Source organism: Manihot esculenta, chromosome 14 (assembly GCF_001659605.2).
Source record: "Manihot esculenta cultivar AM560-2 chromosome 14, M.esculenta_v8, whole genome shotgun sequence".
Classification (NCBI taxonomy): Eukaryota; Viridiplantae; Streptophyta; class Magnoliopsida; order Malpighiales; family Euphorbiaceae; genus Manihot; species Manihot esculenta.
Genome location: NC_035174.2, coordinates 9,972,096 through 9,992,547, shown reverse-complemented (window position 1 = coordinate 9,992,547; position 20,452 = coordinate 9,972,096). Strand labels below are relative to the sequence as shown.

The following is a 20,452-nucleotide window of genomic DNA, read 5'->3' as shown; positions in this document are numbered from 1 at the left end:
ATTTTAAATATTTATATTATTTAAATTTTTTGATCAATGTAAAAATAAAATTAATTAATAATTTTAAATAATTTGATTTTATAAAATATAAAATTTTTTAATTGAGTGATTTTAAAATAAAATGAATAAAAAGATTTTTTAAAAATTAAGGGGTGAGATAATAATTCTCACTATTATTTTTGTCAATAAATTGAAAAAAAAAAGAAAAAAAAGTAGAGGACAAGAATACCGGAGGTGGGAAGGGAGGGGAACTCTTTAATAAAACCCTCATAAGCCCTCAGCCTTCTCTACTCTTTTTATCCATCGCCATGGAGCTCTGTTGATAGTCTATGTACGAAAAAGCGTAAGGGACCAACGGAAGGATGCTTCGTCTTGCTCATTACAATTCTCGAACGCATCTCCACAAGCTCGTCTTCTCCTCCTCAAACATTGGTCTTCTACATATGAGTTCCAAATTTTTGCTCAGACCTGCAACACCACCGCCTCCTCCTTTTCCTTCAAGGAGACACCTGTGTAACACACGTAAATGTCTGCTACCAGTTTATTGTTCTAAATCCATCTCTAAAATCCGCCCTTATTTCCTTAAAACTAACGGCTTTGCCTCAAACGCCACTGTTACAGCTCCAGGTATGTATCTCTCTCTCCCTCTCTGTACATATATATGCTTCTTCGGTTTTGGGTTTCTCTTGGAAGGAAAGAAAGCAAGAATAATCATTTGAATAGGTAAATGCATATTATGGATATCTTTGTTCAATTTTCAGTTCATGGTGGGGAATCGGAAGTGAAGAGCTTAAGAAAATTGGACATTCTAAGGCGGAAATTGGAAGAGTTGGGTATTGAACTGGACACGTTTACTCCTGGTCAGCATAATCATTTACTATGTCCAATGGTAAGCTTTATTACATGCTACTTTGTTTGCATGCCAACTTTACCTTTGTTTGGCATCTAATGGGCATTGAAAGGAATGTCATAAGTGTTTTCTTCTGCATTTGTTGTTTTTTGGTTTATTGTGTGATTATTTTGCACAAATATTTTCAGTTCTCAAGATTAATTAGAAATGTTTGGTATCACCTTAATCTTTACAAGTGGAAAATTTCTTCTTTTTCTTTCCTATGCAAAGTGGAGCATAAGTAAAAAGTTTTGGCATTTGTTTTATTTCTTTTTCCCTGTACTAAAACTTTAAGTGTCGAGGCAGTTATCGTGACTATAATCTGGTAAAAACTCAGTTCATATGTGCTATTAGGCAATCGTGTTCTTAACTTTGGATCCTAATATTTATGCTGTAGTACTTATATGTCATTATTGTTTCCATGTTAGTGCAATGGTGGTGATTTGGAGGATAAAAGTTTCTCCCTTTTTATCAGTCCAGATGGGTATGCTTTGTAGTTTCAATCTATCAATTTATACTTGTAGCTTTTTAACAGATTGATAGCTTCGCTCCTCTTTGATTTATAGGAGTGGTGCATCCTGGACTTGCTTTCGAGCTAAATGTGGATGGAGTGGTAGAACCAGGGTAAGACATTTGCTCATCTGGGATGTGACATTTTTATGACTTGTTTTGCGATTATTCCCTTAACTCTGCTCCCCTGGTTTCAGCCCTTTGCAGGAAGCAGCTCTACATATGAAAGCTCAATCCAAGATAGCAAAGTTAAGCAGAGAAGGGAAATCACTGTGGAGAGTCTGAAATTGGAACCACTATGTAGTGAGGTTGTTAGGTTCTCTTTTCCTCTCCTTTTCCGCATTTATGAAATGGTTGTCAAGTTAGATGACGCCTGATGTGCTTATTTCCTTCTCATTACATAGTACCTAAGATGACTTGGAGGAAATAATCAGAAATGATTAACAAACTCTAGATCTTGTAAGAAGTAGCCCTAAATTGGTTGGAATGGAGGAATCCCTGTAGTCAACTCCTACCAGTTTGTGGTTAAGGATTAATTTGGTTGAGTTGACTTGACTAGATATTTGAGTGTTTGTTTCCAACTACTTTCTTATGCTGACTGCACTGAGGGTTGAATTTATTATGGGGCCAAGTTAATTGCTCAATTGTTCTGTACATATGCGAACTTGTTTCTCATGTTTGAGATGTGAGATGCCCATATTTGATTGATGTAAAATACTTACCATGATCCTTACTCACCTAAATTAGTATTTGAAGTATGTATAATGTGTGCACATGTCTGAGCAACTGTCTTAAATATGTTTTATTTCATCCTGTTCAAGTTGCTTCCAGCTTGCATTGGGTTGCATATGCTGATTCAACTGCATTTTGGCACAGTTATTTGCTAGCACTCATATATATCCTTTTCTGGTCTTTTTTCAGCTTATTGGTTACTTTGCAGAACGGTTAATATCAGCAGAGACATTGCAGAGAAATCGTGTTATGCAAAAAAGCTATGGTTCTCAGGTGCATTATAATGCTGGATCAAGAAAAAGTACCTATGGTCTTTCTTTATAAATTATGCTGTTAGGGTTTAATTGAACTGCAATCAAGTGTCAACTGTCAATGCTAAATAGTTTTATCAATTATAGAAGTTCGCTATTTCCTTGTAGTACACAATTAATCCGTTTGTGTCTGGCAGGCATGTGTATTTCCTAAAGTGCATTCTGATGGTAATATCTTAAATAAATGTTTATGTCATGTTATAGAGTAGATCAAACAGTCAAGAACTTTGTTGATAAAGGAGAGAAACAGATAGCCTCTATTGATATGTAGAAGAAGAAATTGAAATACTTCACTCATTTTCTATTTGTACCTCTATGTACATGGGTTGTGCCTCTTTGATACTATGTAGTAAATCCTCTTATGATTTTTTATAAAATTTTTATTTGGGAGGGGTTGTGTGGTTGTGGGCAGTAAAGTCCTAATGGAATAGCGGCCCTTTGCTGATCTTTTGTCAACTCAATCTAATGTTTTCAACAGTTCTGCAGCTTCTGCTTTTCTAATAACTCTTTGAGTTCTATTGGCAGATTATGATAGCATTTACATATTGGCGAAATGGAATGCTTACCAGTTGCAAATATCGAGATAGCAACAAGAAATTTTTTCAGGTACATGTTTCAGGCTACTATTGCAAAGAACACGTAGAAAGTTTGACAATTGCACAAGACTCTCTTGTTTATTGTGAGAGCAATAAATAAATAAAGAAAAGATTTTGGCAATTGCCATTCCATTCTAGACCAATAATGAGTTTTTATGTCATTTTATGAATTTGAGCAACTTGAGTTTGATATTTTATTGTTCACTTATTCCAGGAAAGGGATACAGAAAAAATATTTTATGGGCTGGATGATATCAAGGAAGCTGAGGACGTAATTATTGTATGTCTTCTTGTCCACCATGGGAAATCTTTTACTTGTTTACTTAGCAACTTAACCTGAGATCTAATATTTTTATTTCTGATTATAGGTTGAAGGCGAAATTGACAAGCTTGCAATGGAAGAAGCTGGATTTCGTACTTGTGTGAGTGTCCCAGATGGTGCACCTCCAAAAGTTTCTTCAAAGGAATTGCCACCTGAAGAGCAGGTCTGTGTCAGCTTTAATATTTTGAGTATTGTAGCACGAATATTACTATTGTCATTGCAGTTTTTATTTTTATTTTCTAGTAACTATTGTTGTTTTAGTTGAATCTAGATCCTTATTTTCCCCTCACCTATAAGGGTTTGAGTGTTGTCTCGTCAATATAAATTGTCCACTTTCAGATAAGGATATAAAATTGCCATTAGATTGTAAAAAGTTTGCCCACATCTGTATAAGAGACATGTTAACAAGACCAAAAAGATCAATGAATTCTATGGCATCTTTCATAACCCCAAGGTGTTCCTAGTTTCCTACTAACCAAGAACTCATTATCTGAAGTCACCTTTCTTTAAGTGTTTAGGGAGACAGCTGCTCCCGTGAAAATCACTCATTAAAGTTTCTCATGGAACCAAAAACCAGTGGTAGGGATTAAAGGTCTTGTTTTCCATGGCCACCCTTAACCTTTGAAGGCAAAACAATCATAGCAGAACTTTATATCCTCAATAGAAAATATGCATTCCTTATTCTTTGTCAGCACATTCGATGCAATATTTATGTCAGCTCTCTCTCTCTCTCTCTCTCGCAGGCTCTCTCTTTAAAAAAATATCTTTGAGTTTTTTTAGATTAATGTGATAGCTTGAGATTATGTCAAACATCTTGGGCGATGGTAAACATATCTCCCGTGGTTCACTTACAATTATCATATGGGTACCACATCCAAGTGTGTGGTATGTACAAGACCAAGCACACAATTCTCGCATCAAATGAAGTTACATGTCAATATATTGAACTTTTGGTGTGGAATGGTCATCCAATATTTATTTGTTCTTTAAACCTCCTTGTATAGGAGTGGGATAAGCTCCATCTGGTCTAGCAATCTTTGGAGCAGAACAATAAAAGAATGCAAAAGTAATATCAGAACAAATCTTGTTGCATTGCTCTAGGGTTGGTGTGTGTTACAAGATAATTAAGTAGCAGTTTTAATTTAGCCACTAGCATCCTGAGGGCTTGCTTTGCCAAACTCACAACTACAGAGTCAACTTTAAAAAGGCAATATGTCTTTGTAATTTCAATGATAATAGTATTTGGTGCTCTTTATATTGGAAACTCAACTGATTCTTCTTAAATATTTTTTGTGAAGCTAGGACACAAAATATCAATATCTGTGGAATTGCAAAGAGTACTTGAATAAGGTTTGTAGAAATTACTCCAGTGTTTTTGAATGTAACTTTTCAATGTGAAAGGATTTGGATTTTAAATATGATATCAAAACATGGTCTGACAGGCGTCTCGCATAATACTTGCTACTGATGGAGATGCACCTGGTCAAGCTTTAGCTGAAGAGATTGCACGTCGTATTGGAAGGGAAAGGTTTGTCATTCTCTGGTGATAATATTGTGGAGCTTCATCTTGTGAAGCAATAATATGTAAGTTGTTAAGATATTCTTTTGTTCTCTATGGGGACATAGGTGCTGGAGAGTCAAGTGGCCAAAGAAAAATAAAGAGGAGTATTGCAAAGATGCAAATGAGGTCTGATCTCTAATATGGAATTTTTTCCCATCTGATATGGATGTTACACATCTTTATACTGTACATAATGTTAAATGAGTTTTAACTATGATAGTGATTCATATGGCACATCATTTGGAAAATGGGAAGAGTACTATTTTTCTTGTCCCTTCTGGACTTCTATACTTGAATGAGCTATATGTTATGCATCATCCCATGAGATCAGTTTATTTTTCTTTTAATGTTTAAAGAACAATATTCAAAAGAAAACTGAAGTTACTCCTATAGCTCATTGTTTCTGGGATAACTCTCACTATATGTCAAAATATGCACAGGTTCTCATGTTTTTAGGTCCCACTGCACTGAGGGAAGCAGTTGAAAATGCAGAGTTGTACCCTATCCGTGGATTGTTTAATTTCAGGGATTACTTTATTGAAATTGATGACTATTATAATCGGACTCTTGGTTATGACTGTGGTGTCTCAACTGGGTGGAGGGCTCTAGATGGATTATACAAAGTAAGGATAATTTTCTTTTTCCCGAGCTTTCATTTCTTTAAACCTTTGTTTCTCTCTTTAATAATGAAGAACACTGGTTGATATTATGTCCATATGTTGTATTGGGATATTAATATTATACTTCCTCCGTCTCATAATTTTTTTTCATTATTCCTTTTTTCGGTTTTTCCAAAATTATTATCCACATTCTTTTTTCACATTATGGTTACCATATAAATTGGTCATTATAACCCAATTTAATTTGATCTTATTTCTAATATAATTTCTTATTAATTGTTATTTTTCTAAATAAATATTTAAAATATCTCTTAACATTTAATAAAATTTAACGTTATTAAGATGGGTATACTTGAAAAGTTAATAAAAATATTAGTTTTTTTAATATGTGTGAAAAAGCAAATTGAATAAAAATTATGGGACGAAGAGGGTATTACAAAAACAAATTACTTCCGCAAGATTATTTGAATGAATATACAAGTAACTAAAGATGGTTTTTGATGGTACCTTATTATTTTGTAATTCTAATTATTTTTGAACATTTGATTGAGAAAATTATCCATATGCATAATGATGGTATAAATGGCCTAGATATATTTGTAATTTTCGAAATAATTATGCTGACTGTTAAGCTTTTTTCATGCTCATTTAATCATTTGGAGTTTCTCTCTCTTTAACTCATTGCACTAAAATTCAATTGTTTTAGTAAGTCACAATGTTAATATATGTGTGTGTATTTTAAACATTGAGATAGCTTAGTAATCATAGTACTCTAAAATGATTTGTTAGATGGGTAGACATTTTTTGTGAATGAGCAATAATCTTCTATTTTTGAACAAGTATTTATTTAATTTTTGGAGATTCCTACCATGTTTGATTTCATGAATGGGTTGGCACCCTATTGCTGTTGATTAACAGATTTTTGCCCATGGTGTCGATGAATACATTATTTTGTAATTATTATAAATTTATAATTAGAGACCTAATGTAACTCTAATACTTCAAAATGTAACTCTAATAAGTTCTTTTCTTATCTTTTTAATTGTTTTACTATTCCGAAAGATTTAAATTCTAGAAGTTAAATATTGGGGATTTGGAATTGGTTCTTTCAATCTTAGTACATGTATATTGTTGAATCCCACATCGGTTGTGGAAAGGGGTAATGTGCCCCTTATATGGGTCATAGGCACTCCTCTTGAGTTAGCTTTTGGGGTGAGTTAGGCCTGGCCCAAATTTAACATGGTATCAAAGCCTCCCATCCGATGTTGGGCCTTCCATAAATATGTCACGCACCAGTAAAATTTTGGGCGTGAGGGATGTGTTGAATCCCACATCAGTTGTGGAAAGGGGTAATGTGCCCCTTATATGGGTCATAAGCACCCCTCCTGCTTGAGCTAGCTTTGGGGGTGAGTTAGGCCTGGTCCAAATTTAACATATATAATACTTGTATCTTTTCTCATTCTCTTTCCTTGAATGGAAAATCTTGCTAAAAATTTTTAGATGTAGTTTAAAATGCATATGTACTTCTGCATTGTATTGCAAGTAGAGGTGACAAAAGTGGTGGGTTTGTTTTGGGTTGTAAATGACCCATGCACCTACTCATTACCTGTTTAAAATTTATTTGGATAACCATACCCATTTAATTGAAATTAACTCTAGGTAATCATTTACCCTGTTAGTGTTTAAATTGGCTGTGTTATTGACTACGATGACATTCTCCACTGATACCAGTTGTTTGTAGCTTTGGTACCACCTTGACCACCACCCTTTTGTCACCACCACCACCAACCTTGCCGTTGCAGTAGTGGCATAGCAGGTAGGGAAGTGGTTATACTTGCAAAACTTAATTAGTAATCAAAATGTGTACTCATAAGCAACTGTCTTTTGATCCCACAATAATGGATGGGTTGGGTTAGGGTCATGCTGTTTTTCATAATCAAATGTAAGGCCATTTGCAAACGTGCCCTTTATGGTGGGTAAATGGGCAGTTGATCAATTTTGCTACCTCTAATTGTGAGTACTTTCACGTTGCCATATTATAGGAGCTTGATTGTAAGGAAGTTGAAAGTTTAGATTATGATATTAAAGGCATAGTTTCTGCCATAAATTTTAGTGTATATAACATTATATTGAAAGTGTATAATGTGTCTAGAAATATGGAAACATGGGTATAAAAATTGGTCATTCAGTTCAATTCAATCAGGTTCTATGATGTGGTTCCCATATTCTTAGTGAAAAATTTGAAGTGAACCAAAACTGTATAATAAGTTCGGTTTGAGACCTTCAAGAAACGTCCACATCCCTAATTTTATTTGTATTGATCTGAAAACCTGCAATAGCAGGTAACAAGGACTTTAATGATATTCAAATTAAAGTTGAAGAATTTTCAAGAAAGAAATTGAAGTTGAGTGACTACTTTGAAACATATCCAAAGTCAAGAGACTAGGGATGAAAATTACCCATTAAGTGATGATACATCCATTTCTTTTTCAGGTGTTTATAAATTTGAATTCCAAATTTCTAATTTAAGTTGTAATGATAGAGTGTATATTTGGAGTATTTGTAATGTTGTTTTCTCAGAGAAATGAGTTCACTCTTATGTTCTGTTTTGAAATAAACAGGAACTTGTGTATTTCACTCTTCTGAAATAACCATAAATACACAAACTGATAAGTTCTGAATGTATCATTTTTTATCAGGTTATGCCAGGAGAATTGACTATAGTAACTGGGGTTCCCAATTCTGGTAAGAGTGAGTGGATTGATGCTCTCTTATGCAATCTTAACAGCAATGTTGGCTGGAAATTTGCACTTTGCTCTATGGAGAACAGAGTAAGCTAATTATTAATTTGTATTTTCACTCATATGGCATTAATAGTGTTTGTTCTGTCTCCATCTACGTATGGGCAACATGTTGCATATTTAATCCTTAGTCATCTTGCTAAATTTGAAATGTTACTGAACATGGATTTATTGTAATAGCTTGTGATGAACCTGAAATATCATCGTCTAAGTCCCATATTTACAACCTGTTTGCTTTTTTGGTGTCTGTAGAATCTGTCCCCCCAAATGATAGTATGGGAAATGATCTGTAAATATTCTGACGTGTCAGCATTGAGCACCATATTCCTATGCTTTTACTTAACTATACATCACAATTGTTAATTCTACTTTGTCCTTGTGCAATTTATTATGGACATTTGTTAATGAACCATTTCAACCTTCTATACTATGTTTATGCACAATGTCATTGTGGCTGAAGACATCTTACTCCCTTCCCTTGCCATTTCACTTATAGGTCCGGGAACATGCTAGGAAACTTTTGGAAAAACACATACAGAAGCCCTTTTTTGATGCACGGTGAGTTAGGGACAAATTTCTTTGTTATTGCTGTGTTTACCCTTATGATTTTGCATTTCCAATAAAGCAACAGCCGTTTAATTCTTTGCTTTAAAGCACAGTTTTTGATCAATAAGACTTTGATCAGTTATTTTACAGTGTCATTTGGATGGACCGGTCCTTAACTCTTTATCATGTGTACCTTGCCCAAATCACATGCTCCCACATTGGAAATATCAGTTGTTCTCTTGTAGTATTTCTGATTGTTTATTTTGTTGATGGTTATGTTTCTCTGTTGTGAATGAAAAATGAGGATTGTCTTTGGTGGAAAAATGGCACCCTTGATAATAGATCAATTTTTTGTTGAAAATGCTGTAGCTTGAGCTTTTTACTTGTCATTTCTACTTTTCTAATAGCTTTTAGCTCTCATGATACTTATATTTTTAATTTTGTTGTTTGCGCCAATCATAGTTATGGAGGGTCTGTTGAACGAATGAGTGTTGAGGAGTTGGAGGAGGGAAAAAAGTGGTTGAATGATACATTTTACCTCATAAGGTAAGTTTCACTTTAGAGTTTCCTGTCTATAGTTCATAATCCTATCCTGCTTGGTTATTATGATTGTTCTGCCCTGGGTTTATATTTGGACAAGGTTACAATACTTTCTTTTCATCAGTGGTTTCTTGCTGTGATTGTTAATATGTATGTATTAGCAAGCCAAGCCTATCTTTCAGTAGGGTAATATATTGAAGGTCTTCAGCTTTTACTTTTAGCCAAGTTACCATTTGGATCTCACTGTGATTGTTTTGTAGATTAGCAAGCAAATTCTTTTGTTAGTTGGAGAATATACTGATCTGAAGGTTTTGGCTTATACAGTTGCATCTCTTTGGGAGGTGTAATTTGAAGTTTTGGTCATTGGTGTCAAATGAAGAATATTTTTCGTGTAGTTGCCTTAAAGAAATGACTTCAGCTTTAAATCAGAGTATCAGACGCTTGTTTCATAAAGAAATGACTTCAGCTTTAAATCAGAGTATCAGACGCTTGTTTCATATGCCAGTCACTTTGTTATATGTGCTACATGTATATATTGTGCACTATGTTCTATGCACGTAAATTATTTTCTCTCCCAATTCTAAGCGACCCACAGCATGTACTTGTGTCAAATATTTTGATACTTTCTGGCAAATTCTGTTTCCTAGAATTTACAAATTACTTAAACTGAGCTCCTACATACAGTCATACCAAATATGTATACCCAAGCTGCCAAGCCTCAGCAACATAACCAAAAAATTTGCCTTTTGCTTTCTATATCACCATTCCAAAGCTCATTATCTAGACTACTACTTTCCCTGTGCTTCCCAGGCTTGGTCTAGTGGCCAATTATATATGAACAAATGCGGATACTGCCAATGTTAAAATGCCTTTGCATCTTTACTGATGTATTCTGCCATATTGAATATTGCATGTGTAGAAAGAAGCATGCTCATATTATCTTAATAGACTCCAAATTAATATTTCTTTTTCTGACTTGGGAGCTTGACGTGCTACTTTTTAACCTTTTTTTTTTTTTTTAATTTTAATTTTTTTTATTACTGGCTTACTGCTCAAAAAATAATATGAGTTTTCACTCAGATTGGATCATTGTTATTATTTTTTTCTGATTGAATTTTAGCAATCTCATATTGATGTCTTTTCATGTTTGTTTTTCCTCTTACCATGAAATAGATGTGAGGATGATAAACTTCCAAGTGTACATTGGGTTCTTGATCTTGCAAAAGCAGCAGTTCTGAGGCATGGAGTGCGAGGACTTGTAATTGATCCTTACAATGAGCTTGACCATCAGCGTCCTATTAGCATGTGAGATTTGAACGCTGTCCATCTTCATTGTCAAGTTCTTTCTAAATTTTCTGCTTCAATTTGTATTCTTTGAAGTTTTATTATTATTTGCAATTTCATTCAATCTTTGAGGTGTCTCCAAAATTTAAGATAAATCTTGCTTGCTGGAAATTAGATTGAGAAAATAAGTTCCTCCAAAATGTTAAATTGCATTATTTGTATGAGATCTCTTCTTGTGATAGTTGGTCTTGGTCCTCTGTTGGAGCATATGAATTTACAATTTGTCCTTAAAACATGAAATTTTGTGGTGACAGGACTGAAACAGAGTATGTGAGTCAGATGCTTACACTGATCAAACGGTTTGCTCAACATCATGCCTGCCATGTTTGGTTTGTAGCACATCCCAGACAGGTTAGTTTTCATGAGCTTTTTTTTAGTCCAGCTATTCCTGAATTATAATCACTGTTCTTACTTCTTACCCGTATGCTTCATCCAACAGTTGCAAAACTGGGCTGGGGCTCCCCCTAATCTTTATGATATAAGTGGTAGTGCCCACTTCATAAACAAATGCGACAATGGGATTGTTATTCACCGTAACAGGGATCCTGAGGCTGGACCTGTTGATCAAGTACAGGTGGGTTACATTTTTGTTTTCGTGTTGCAACAGTTGTTTATCATCAAGATTGTCATTGCTGTTGTTATTTGGGATTTGAGTCCATGTTCAGCATATGCACGGACACAGACAAATCCAAATGTCTTTGCATATCGGGCAAACACACATGTGAATGTGTTCTTAACACCTCAAACATTTTTTTTTTCAAATTGTCCAGTTACTTGTCATTATTGTTAGAAGCGTGAATTTCTGTGTTCTATTACTTGCAGGTTTGTGTTCGGAAGGTGCGAAATAAGGTCATTGGAACCATAGGTGATGCCGCCTTGTCCTATAACAGGTATGAGAAACTATTAACATGCTATGAACTTCCAAATCTCACAAACAGTATCTAGCATGTTGTCGTCTTCGCCATGGACTGTGGATCAACATATTTTTTAATAGAAATTTTGTAGTCATCGGATCCTTTCTTCAGCCAAGACTTAAAACCAATTTGCATGAGCAAAAGGTTCTTTATTGTTGTTGTTGTGGTTTGATTATTGTTGCTTCTATGCCCTCCATGGATCAAGTGCTGATGAATCCATGACATGTTCTTTGGCAGGGTAACTGGCGAATTCATGGATATTGCTTAAATCATCTGGGAAGAAAATAGGCAATTATGCTATCACTCAGAAATATACTTGTATATATTAAGCTGATTGTGTTATTGAATTATGTATCCAGACCTTTAACTTTTTATTTTGTAAATTTTTCCTAGATTAAGATGGTCATCATCCAAAATTTTGTGCTTGCACAACTCAATCCTTGTCATCTATTGCTCATCAAACGATAAAATTTTAGAATTTATGAGGATGGGTATCAGATGCTTACTATCCTACCACATGGAGCAATGACTTGTGCTGGCCCTGAGAGCCACAACATTTTCTAAAATTAGTCTCTTGCACTGACAGCCCATGTTTGTCTTGAAACAGAGATGCTATGCTGCCAGTTCCAAGAATTGGTCAAATACAGAGAGTTGTAGCAGTTAGCAGTTCAAAGTATATAATTGGGAAATTCATACACACTCGCATACAGATCAGTGACAATCAAATATTGATTTTCTGATCTTCAAACGGTATTTTTTTATGAAAAAAAAACCTTAATTATTAGGTTTTTTTCAATTTAAATAAGATTAGAATTGAAAATTACAATTCAATTGAGATAAAAAAAAGTTAAAACTTTAATAAATTATAATAAGATTGCTAGATGATTGCATATTCCTGTGGGATTGATTTCTATATACTATTATTGAGATGGCAAACGTGCCGACCACAGAGCTCCAGATTTCTCTCTTAGTTAACAATTCGAAATTTTCTATAAAAATGTATTCTATTTTATATTTATTTTTTTCTTGTTAAATCGTAATCAAATGTGCAACCGACAAATGCTAAGATTTAATGGCCATTTATGGCTTATGTAAACTTTGTTTGTCGAATCTTAGAAGAGTTAATGGTAAAAAGAATTTTATTTTTTATTTTATTATAATTATATTTTATATTATTTTTATCCATTAAAATTGCATATATTAAAATTATTTTAATTATATTATATTATTTTTATATCAATAAAAAATTAATAAAATTATCATCTCACTTTATATATAAACACCATGTCACAGACCACGTTAAATATAAAATTAATTGTTAAAAAACATATGTATTTTATTTTTATTATGATTTTACCCTATATTTTTATTTTTTATTAATTAAATTTTAATTTTTTAATGTCTAACCAAATGGATCTTATTAACTTACTGTTAATGTTATTCGTATGGATGAAAATTTATAAAATTATCAAGTTATTTTTTTTATTATTAAATATATTTAAAAATTATTATTATTATTATTTAATTTTATTTTAATTTTTATCAATAATTTTATAATAATAATAATTTATCTTGATTTTATTTTAACTAAACTTATTATCAATCAATTTTTCTTGAATTTATCTAATATATTTATTATTTAGGATTACTTTTAAAACTATCATTAAAAAAATAAACCTTTTAAATACATTAATTATGTAATACTAAAAAATAATTTAAAACAATATAATAATAAAATAATTTTTTAAATTTCTTTTAATTATTATTTTTAACTATCAATTATAATACTAATTCACTATTTTTTAAAAAATTATATTAATATTTAGAGTAAATTTTTTAAAAAATAATAAAATAAATAATTATAAAAAAATTCTATATTTTTAATTTTACTGTAATTCTACTCTAAACTTTTAAATTGTTATTAATTTTATTCTAAAATTTATTGACGTGTTATTGATGTGGCGAGTGATATCACAATTTTATTAATTTTTAACGATAAAAATAAAAATAAAGTATAATTTGAGTAACTTTAAAATATTATATTTTAATTAATAAAAAAATAAATATAAGATGTAATTATAACAAAATTAAAATCATAAATTTTTTGACCGTCAGTTCATCATGAAATCACTGTTCAGAGATTTATGACTTATCCTAAAATATATAGCAATTTTTGGGGTAAATTTTTCAATATAAAATTATGAATATATTATACTTGAAAATTTTTTGTTTAGTTAAATTCATATGAATTTATAGGATAAATTATGATATTAATATAAAATCTCATATATTTAACCTATATTTTCTCCTTAAGTTTTTCAATACGGTATTTTTTTTTTAAAAAAAAAAATTTGGAGTTAAAAGAAATGCATGATAAATAGAACATATTCTAGAATGTTTTTAAAATATTAACCCAATCAGCATAGGAAACTTTGTCAAAGATGATGGAGCCGATCATACCATATCAATGCTAGGTAACTGTGGGCCCAAAAGGATTCTCCTAAACCAAAACATTGCTGGCCTCCAGGCTAGCAAAACTCTTGGGAAGGAGAATCATCCCAACGGCTACCACATGTGGTGGCTGGCACCTCATTAGTGACCGTTGGCGGTGTCACCCTTTTTAAATATATAACCAATTGCACTTTCATTCAAGAAACCAAACTCCGCCTCTCTCTCTCTGTCTACAGAGCAGATCAAATCCAAGAAAACAACATCCGGGGCTCGAGACACAGGTGGGTTTCTGCTTACATCCTCTTTTAACTTAATTTCTTGCATTTTCCTGTTCTTTCTTTGATGTCTTGATGTGTGCTGCAGCAGGTAACTGATTGATACAATGACTGTTGAGGAAACCCAGGTGGTGGCTGAAGTTGTCATTCCTCAAGAAGATCCTAAAAAGGTTGTTGAAGAGAGCAAGGAAGATGTCCAGGAGGATTGCAAAGTGAAGGAAGTGGAAGATGATGATGGTTCCAAGCCCAAAACAGTTCAGAAGAGCTCCTCTTATAAGGAAGAGAGCAACTTTCTTTCTGATCTTAAGGAGTTTGAGAAAAAGGCCCTGAATGAGCTCAAATCGAAACTTGAAGAAGCAATTCTTGGAAACAATCTTTTCAAGAAAGACGAGCCGAAGAAGAAAGAGAAGGAGAAGTCGGTGAATAAGGAAGAGACAGAGAAGGAACAAGAAGCCAAGGAAGGGGAAGGGAGTGAAAAACAAGTGCAGGAAGAATCTGAAAAAAATGAAGAATGTGAAGAAGAGAAGAAACCTGAGGTGGCTGTGGAAGAAAATGGAGAAGGAATTGACAAAGATATCTCCATTTGGGGAATCCCACTTTTGCCTAGCAAAGGAGCAGAGGGAACTGATGTTGTTCTCTTGAAATTCTTGAGGGCTAGAGAGTTCAAAGTGAATGATGCCTTTGAGATGCTAAAAAAGACCCTTCAATGGAGGAAGGAATCCAACATTGATTCAATCTTGGATGAAGATTTAGGAGTAGATCTAAGCTCTGCCTTCTACATGAATGGCATTGATCGTGAAGGTCACCCAGTGTGTTACAACATTTATGGGGTGTTTGGAAATGAAGAGCTTTACAACAAGGCGTTTGGAACTGAGGAGAATCGCAAACAGTTCTTGAGATGGAGATTCCAGTTGATGGAAAAGGGTATTAGAAAGCTTGATTTGAAGCCTGGTGGTGTCACATCTTTGCTTCAAATTAGTGATCTGAAGAATTCTCCTTCTCCATCAAAGAAGGACCTCAGGCTTGCCATGAAACAAGCTGTTGGGCTTTTGCAGGACAATTATCCTGAATTAGTTGCCAGAAATGTGAGTTTCTTTTGGCTGTTAGATTTTCCCTAAAATTTCATTATTATACTATGCTCTTAATCTGTTCTTCTATGGTTTTAATTGCAGATATTTATAAATGCTCCATTCTGGTATTATGCTCTGAATGCCTTGTTATCTCCATTCCTAACCCAAAGAAGCAAGAGCAAATTTGTTGTTGCTCGTCCTGCCAAGGTCACGGAGACCCTGCTCAAGTAAGTGGTCTCTTTCTTTTCAACTCTACTTTGTTGAAACTTTCTGCAGATAGCCCCCTAAATTTCTGACAAATTGGTGATTGACAGATACATCCCAGCAGAAGAAATCCCTGTCCAATATGGTGGCTTAAAGAGGGAGAACGATTTTGAGTTCTCTACAGAAGATGGTGGAGCTTCTGAGCTTGTCATCAAAGCAGGATCCACAGAAACCATTGAGATTCCTGCAGCAGAGGTACTAAATGAGACTAAAGATTTTAAAAGTTCCTGTTAAGGAAAAAAAGAAAAAAACTTAATTGATTGGTGGTTCATGACAGGTTGGAGCTACATTGATATGGGATCTGAGTGTATTAGGTTGGGAAGTGAATTACAAGGAAGAATTTGTACCAAGCGAAGATGGATCTTACACCATTATCATTTCCAAGGAAAAGAAAATGAGTTCTGCAGAAGGAGCCATTCGTAATACTTTCCGGACTAATGAACTGGGAAAAGTACTTCTCATCATTGAAAATAGTTCAAACAAGAAGAAAAGAATTATGTATCGCTACAAAACCAAAAAGAGTGCTTTCTTTTGAAATTATTTTATTATTTTTTCTCTTGTTTAATTTATATTTTTTAAATTTTATTATTATAAATTGATTTATATATGTATGAATAATAAATAAAAAATTGATTGAGTTAATTTTATATAGTTTATGGGTTCAGCATCTATAGAAGTTTATGAATATAATCTCAACTCCATTCTATGCTGGTTTGTCCAGGGCCTTAACAAACAGGCATTCCCGGCCCACCAAGAACGACACAGCTGGGACCTCTTGGTATTGGTTGATTCAATTGACTTTACAAAATCCTGAGAGTTTTGGCATATCAATATCAAATACAATCGAATCAACCCACTTGATCATTTTTTTTAATGGAATAATTTTTTTTTAATTTATAACATTTTTATTTTTTCAAGAAAAATAAAATAATGTAATTTTTTGTTTGAAAATAATTAAACGGAGGATAAAAAATAATTTAATATTATTATTATTGACGGTTCAAATGTATTGCAAGTGACATTTAATTTTCAAGTTTGAGAAATGTTTGTCCATAGTAATATAAATTGAAACTAAAAGTAAATTAATTTATTGTAAAATATTTTTTATAGAAAATCTTATTCACAAAAATTATTTTGTATGGAAAATATTTTGTAAATATAAGTTTGATGAGGTTGAGATATAAAGATTTACAAAATGGCGACAGTGAATCAGATGAAAGGTTTAGAGTAGTAAATAGTTGTGGCTCAATGAGGATGTTAATGGAATTGAGTTGCAGTGAAAGTTAAGAAGTTGGAGAAAGAAGTTGTGGAAGACAAAGCGGATCCTTTTTCAAGAATGAGTGTAACCGTGTTCGTATTGGGTATGTCTGGGTCATGTTCCTTCTGAGTGGACAATTATATCCAGGTTAAGAAATTATTGATGGTGGATAATGAGTTAGAGTAGCCAAGATATGGGCATTTAAAGTTTCATATAAATGTCTGAAACAGTAGGTAATTATATTATGAGATTTAGAGAATGGGATTAACACTAGCTTTGTAAATCTTTGTTTGGAGAGAGGGTGTTATTCCCCTTTTATTGCTTCTCTTTCGTCTGCTAGTGACTTCTCTGCTATAGTGTTATCTGCCTCTGTCATGTGAGTCCGTATGTACTGCTGTCGTTTCTCATGTCACATCACCGAACTGAACTTCCTCCAAATGGGCTGGCGCTCGTGAGGGACTCGATCCGTTTCGCGGGTCTGGATTAGGATTGAAAATGTCGAACCGATCTGTCAGGAAAGTTTCATGTGTTTTGGGTTAATACTACTTTTATGGGCCCGGCCTTCTCCTGCGATGCGTGAAACTCGGCGGTCATCCCTAAGCATTCTTTCTCCAAACACTATAGTGGTCAGACTATTCAAAACTTTTCTTGAGAGTTCAGATTTTTTGTTCGAATCGAATACACTTGTTTCGTGTTTATTTGCAATGTGAACATAGTACGATCTAATAAAGGACACTTTATATATTATTAAAATGATAACATATAAAGTATAAGTCATAGTCTGGTTCGTCTTATTAATTGGATAGAGGCTATCTCAATACAGTTTAGGTAGGCCGAACACGACCTTAGAAAATTAGAATATAAGGCTGACCCTTATAGGTCAGTCGTGCATTTTCGATATCATAAATGCGTGTGCGGTAAATTAAATTGATATGACACACGTAATAGATAAAAGATAGACTAATTGATTCCATATTTATTAGCCAACTGTCTAACATTTCTATAAAAATACATTTTTTCTAATTCGATAAGACGTGACACAGTGAGAACGATTATAATATACATACCACTGGTTTAATTCAAAATTAGGACATGATTTGCTTTCACTACATCCACCATTGTTATTTTCTTTCAAAATACCTTAACCTTTGCAAACTCAGGACCCATTCATTAATTTCCATTTACTTTTTACATTTATTTTCCAACGAACTAATTCTAGTGAATTAAATCATGTCCAGGTGTTTTCATTGGGTGATCTCCAGATCTTACATTCATCATCGTAAAAGTAGTTTTCATGTCATGTTTGAGCGGTGAATGGCCATGCGTTAGTGATATTGATTTGTGTGGTAGGTACCAAATACTACCATGAAAAACATATGTTAGCATATTCTTGATATATTATTATAAGTCTCCAAATTAAAAATCATGGTAATTCATATTATTACGCTTCTTTAAAAATTTCAAAAGTCTATGAGGAGATTTAATATTATGCTTAATTAAAAAAATATTTTATGAAGAATCAAATATATGCTCGTCTCACGTTGAGTGTATTAGTACATATTAGCTTGTATTTCTAAGATTCTTTCGTCATTTTCACTCTTGCCAAGCTCTTCATGTCGGTCGATCCGGAAACAGAGCAGCGCAGCTATGGCTGCCTTCTCTTCTACAACTGGAGACGTTGCTTCTACTTTTGTTTGATTTTTGCAGAGCTATGCTCCTTCCTCATGTTTGATTTTTATTTTTAATTTTAAAGATATCCCAGTATTTTCCATCAAGAAAATAAAATTATAGGTTAATTAATGATTTTTTTAATAGGAAAATTAAATAATTTTATTGTATAAAATATAATATTATTTGAATTAAGTGCTTTTAAAATAATAATGAATTGCACTCAGCAATTCTACTCTCTACTTTTTAATTTTCGTTTCAAAAAAATAATAATAAGTTTGAAATTTTAATAATTATTTTTTTAATAAAACAGAAAAAATAAAAAATATTTTCAATTGTTCGCTAACGTGTATTCACTCTAATAATTAAGTTAATGTTCTTCTTATCGTATCGTTGATTCATTTATTTTTCTATTGTTTCACATTAATTTTCAATATGATCGACATTAACATGTTTAATTTTTTATTCTCTTAAAAAAAAAATTATCCGCAAATAAACCATACTTTTCTAAATAAATAAATAATTTATATTATTTTCTCTTTCAATATCATTGAAAATCATAAGCAAATAAATAAATAAAAATAATTAATTAATTTATCTTATCACATGTTTCAATATCGTTGAAAATGAATGATATAATAATATAAGATTGCTTGAAATCATCACCAAATAAATATTCGGATTTTTTTCTTAATTAATTTGACATGATGATCGATTTGGATCATGGTATTTGGACGAAGTTGAATTATTAATATAACCACAAGTTTACCGTTAATTTTTAAAACTCATAAATTATATTTTGTTGAATTGCATGATTATATATAATATCATTAATTATATATTATCATTTTATTCACATGATAATTATATAATATTTATTTTATTTATAATAATGGAAATAATAATAAAAGAGTAACAAAGCTGTGGTTTATTATTGGATTTGACTTGAATTAAATTAAATTAAATATAATATAATAAACGCTACGATTTTAGAGAAATTTTTTGTATGTACTTAGTGTTTGAAAATTTATCGGTCATGATTCAAATTACTAGTAAATTATATTTTATTTTTTAATATTTAATAAAATTATATTTTGATCTTTTAAATTTTGTTTAATTAATAAAATAATTTTTTAATTTAAATTTTATATTTTAATTAAAATTAATTTCTATATTTTATAAATTAATCCTTAAATATTTTAATTACTAATAGATTCCTATATTTATAAATTAATTTTTCTATTTATTAAATTTTAATATTTTATGTGTGATAAAATAAAATAAAAACTAAATAAAAAAATCTATCATTTCTTTTTTATACTAATTAAATAAAAAAATATTATGTAGAATGGAAAAGTTAGATATTAAAGAATTCATTGTGCTTGAATTTAAATATATATTATGATAAGATTTTTTATTTAAATTTTATTTTATTGATTTTTTCAATTATAAATTAGTTTTATTTTTATAATTAATCAATATATTTACTTTAAGAAATAAAATGAAGAGCTATTTTCTTGAACTGATATTCTATTTTCCACGTCCCCATCTCATAATTTAATTAAAGAAATTCAATCTGGAATTGTCCTCTCCCACCATTCAGGAAAAAGTATCTTACCGTCATGGATTCACATTCATTTGAGAGACCATTATGAATAAATTTAATTTTTTTAATAAGTTTTTGAGAGGTTCCTTGACAATCCATCCTTCTCTTGGCAACTATAAACAGGAGAGAGCCTGTCTCTCCATGAACACTCACAACTCACATCCTCAGAGAGAA

General features: G+C 32.1%; 2 protein-coding genes across 3 annotated transcripts; both read left to right on the top strand.

Moving 5' to 3' along the window:
* The first annotated feature begins 251 nt into the window (after positions 1-251).
* Positions 252-12,199, top strand: LOC110600112 (twinkle homolog protein, chloroplastic/mitochondrial). The gene is made up of 21 exons (XM_021736853.2): positions 252-627; positions 762-889; positions 1,318-1,373; positions 1,456-1,513; positions 1,597-1,707; positions 2,321-2,404; positions 2,968-3,048; positions 3,253-3,318; positions 3,407-3,523; positions 4,663-4,710; positions 4,803-4,888; positions 4,987-5,047; positions 5,362-5,544; positions 8,241-8,372; positions 8,839-8,900; positions 9,351-9,434; positions 10,602-10,733; positions 11,027-11,123; positions 11,212-11,346; positions 11,595-11,662; positions 11,924-12,199. Exons 1-21 carry the CDS (start codon positions 363-365, stop codon positions 11,952-11,954), a joined length of 2,085 nt encoding a protein of 694 aa, XP_021592545.1. The 5' UTR covers positions 252-362; the 3' UTR covers positions 11,955-12,199.
* A 2,021-nt stretch (positions 12,200-14,220) lies between these two features.
* On the top strand, positions 14,221-16,395 carry LOC110630979 (patellin-4). 2 transcript variants are annotated; one of them, XM_021778649.2, is made up of 5 exons: positions 14,221-14,418; positions 14,501-15,497; positions 15,585-15,709; positions 15,797-15,941; positions 16,024-16,395. In XM_021778649.2, the coding sequence occupies exons 2-5, from the start codon at positions 14,520-14,522 to the stop codon at positions 16,279-16,281; spliced, it is 1,506 nt and encodes a 501-aa protein (XP_021634341.1). In that variant the 5' UTR covers positions 14,221-14,418; positions 14,501-14,519; the 3' UTR covers positions 16,282-16,395. The 2 variants fall into 2 exon arrangements, with proteins under 2 accessions (XP_021634341.1, XP_021634342.1); XM_021778650.2 differs by having other exon boundaries at positions 14,224-14,418; positions 14,504-15,497.
* Positions 16,396-20,452: the final 4,057 nt, after the last annotated feature.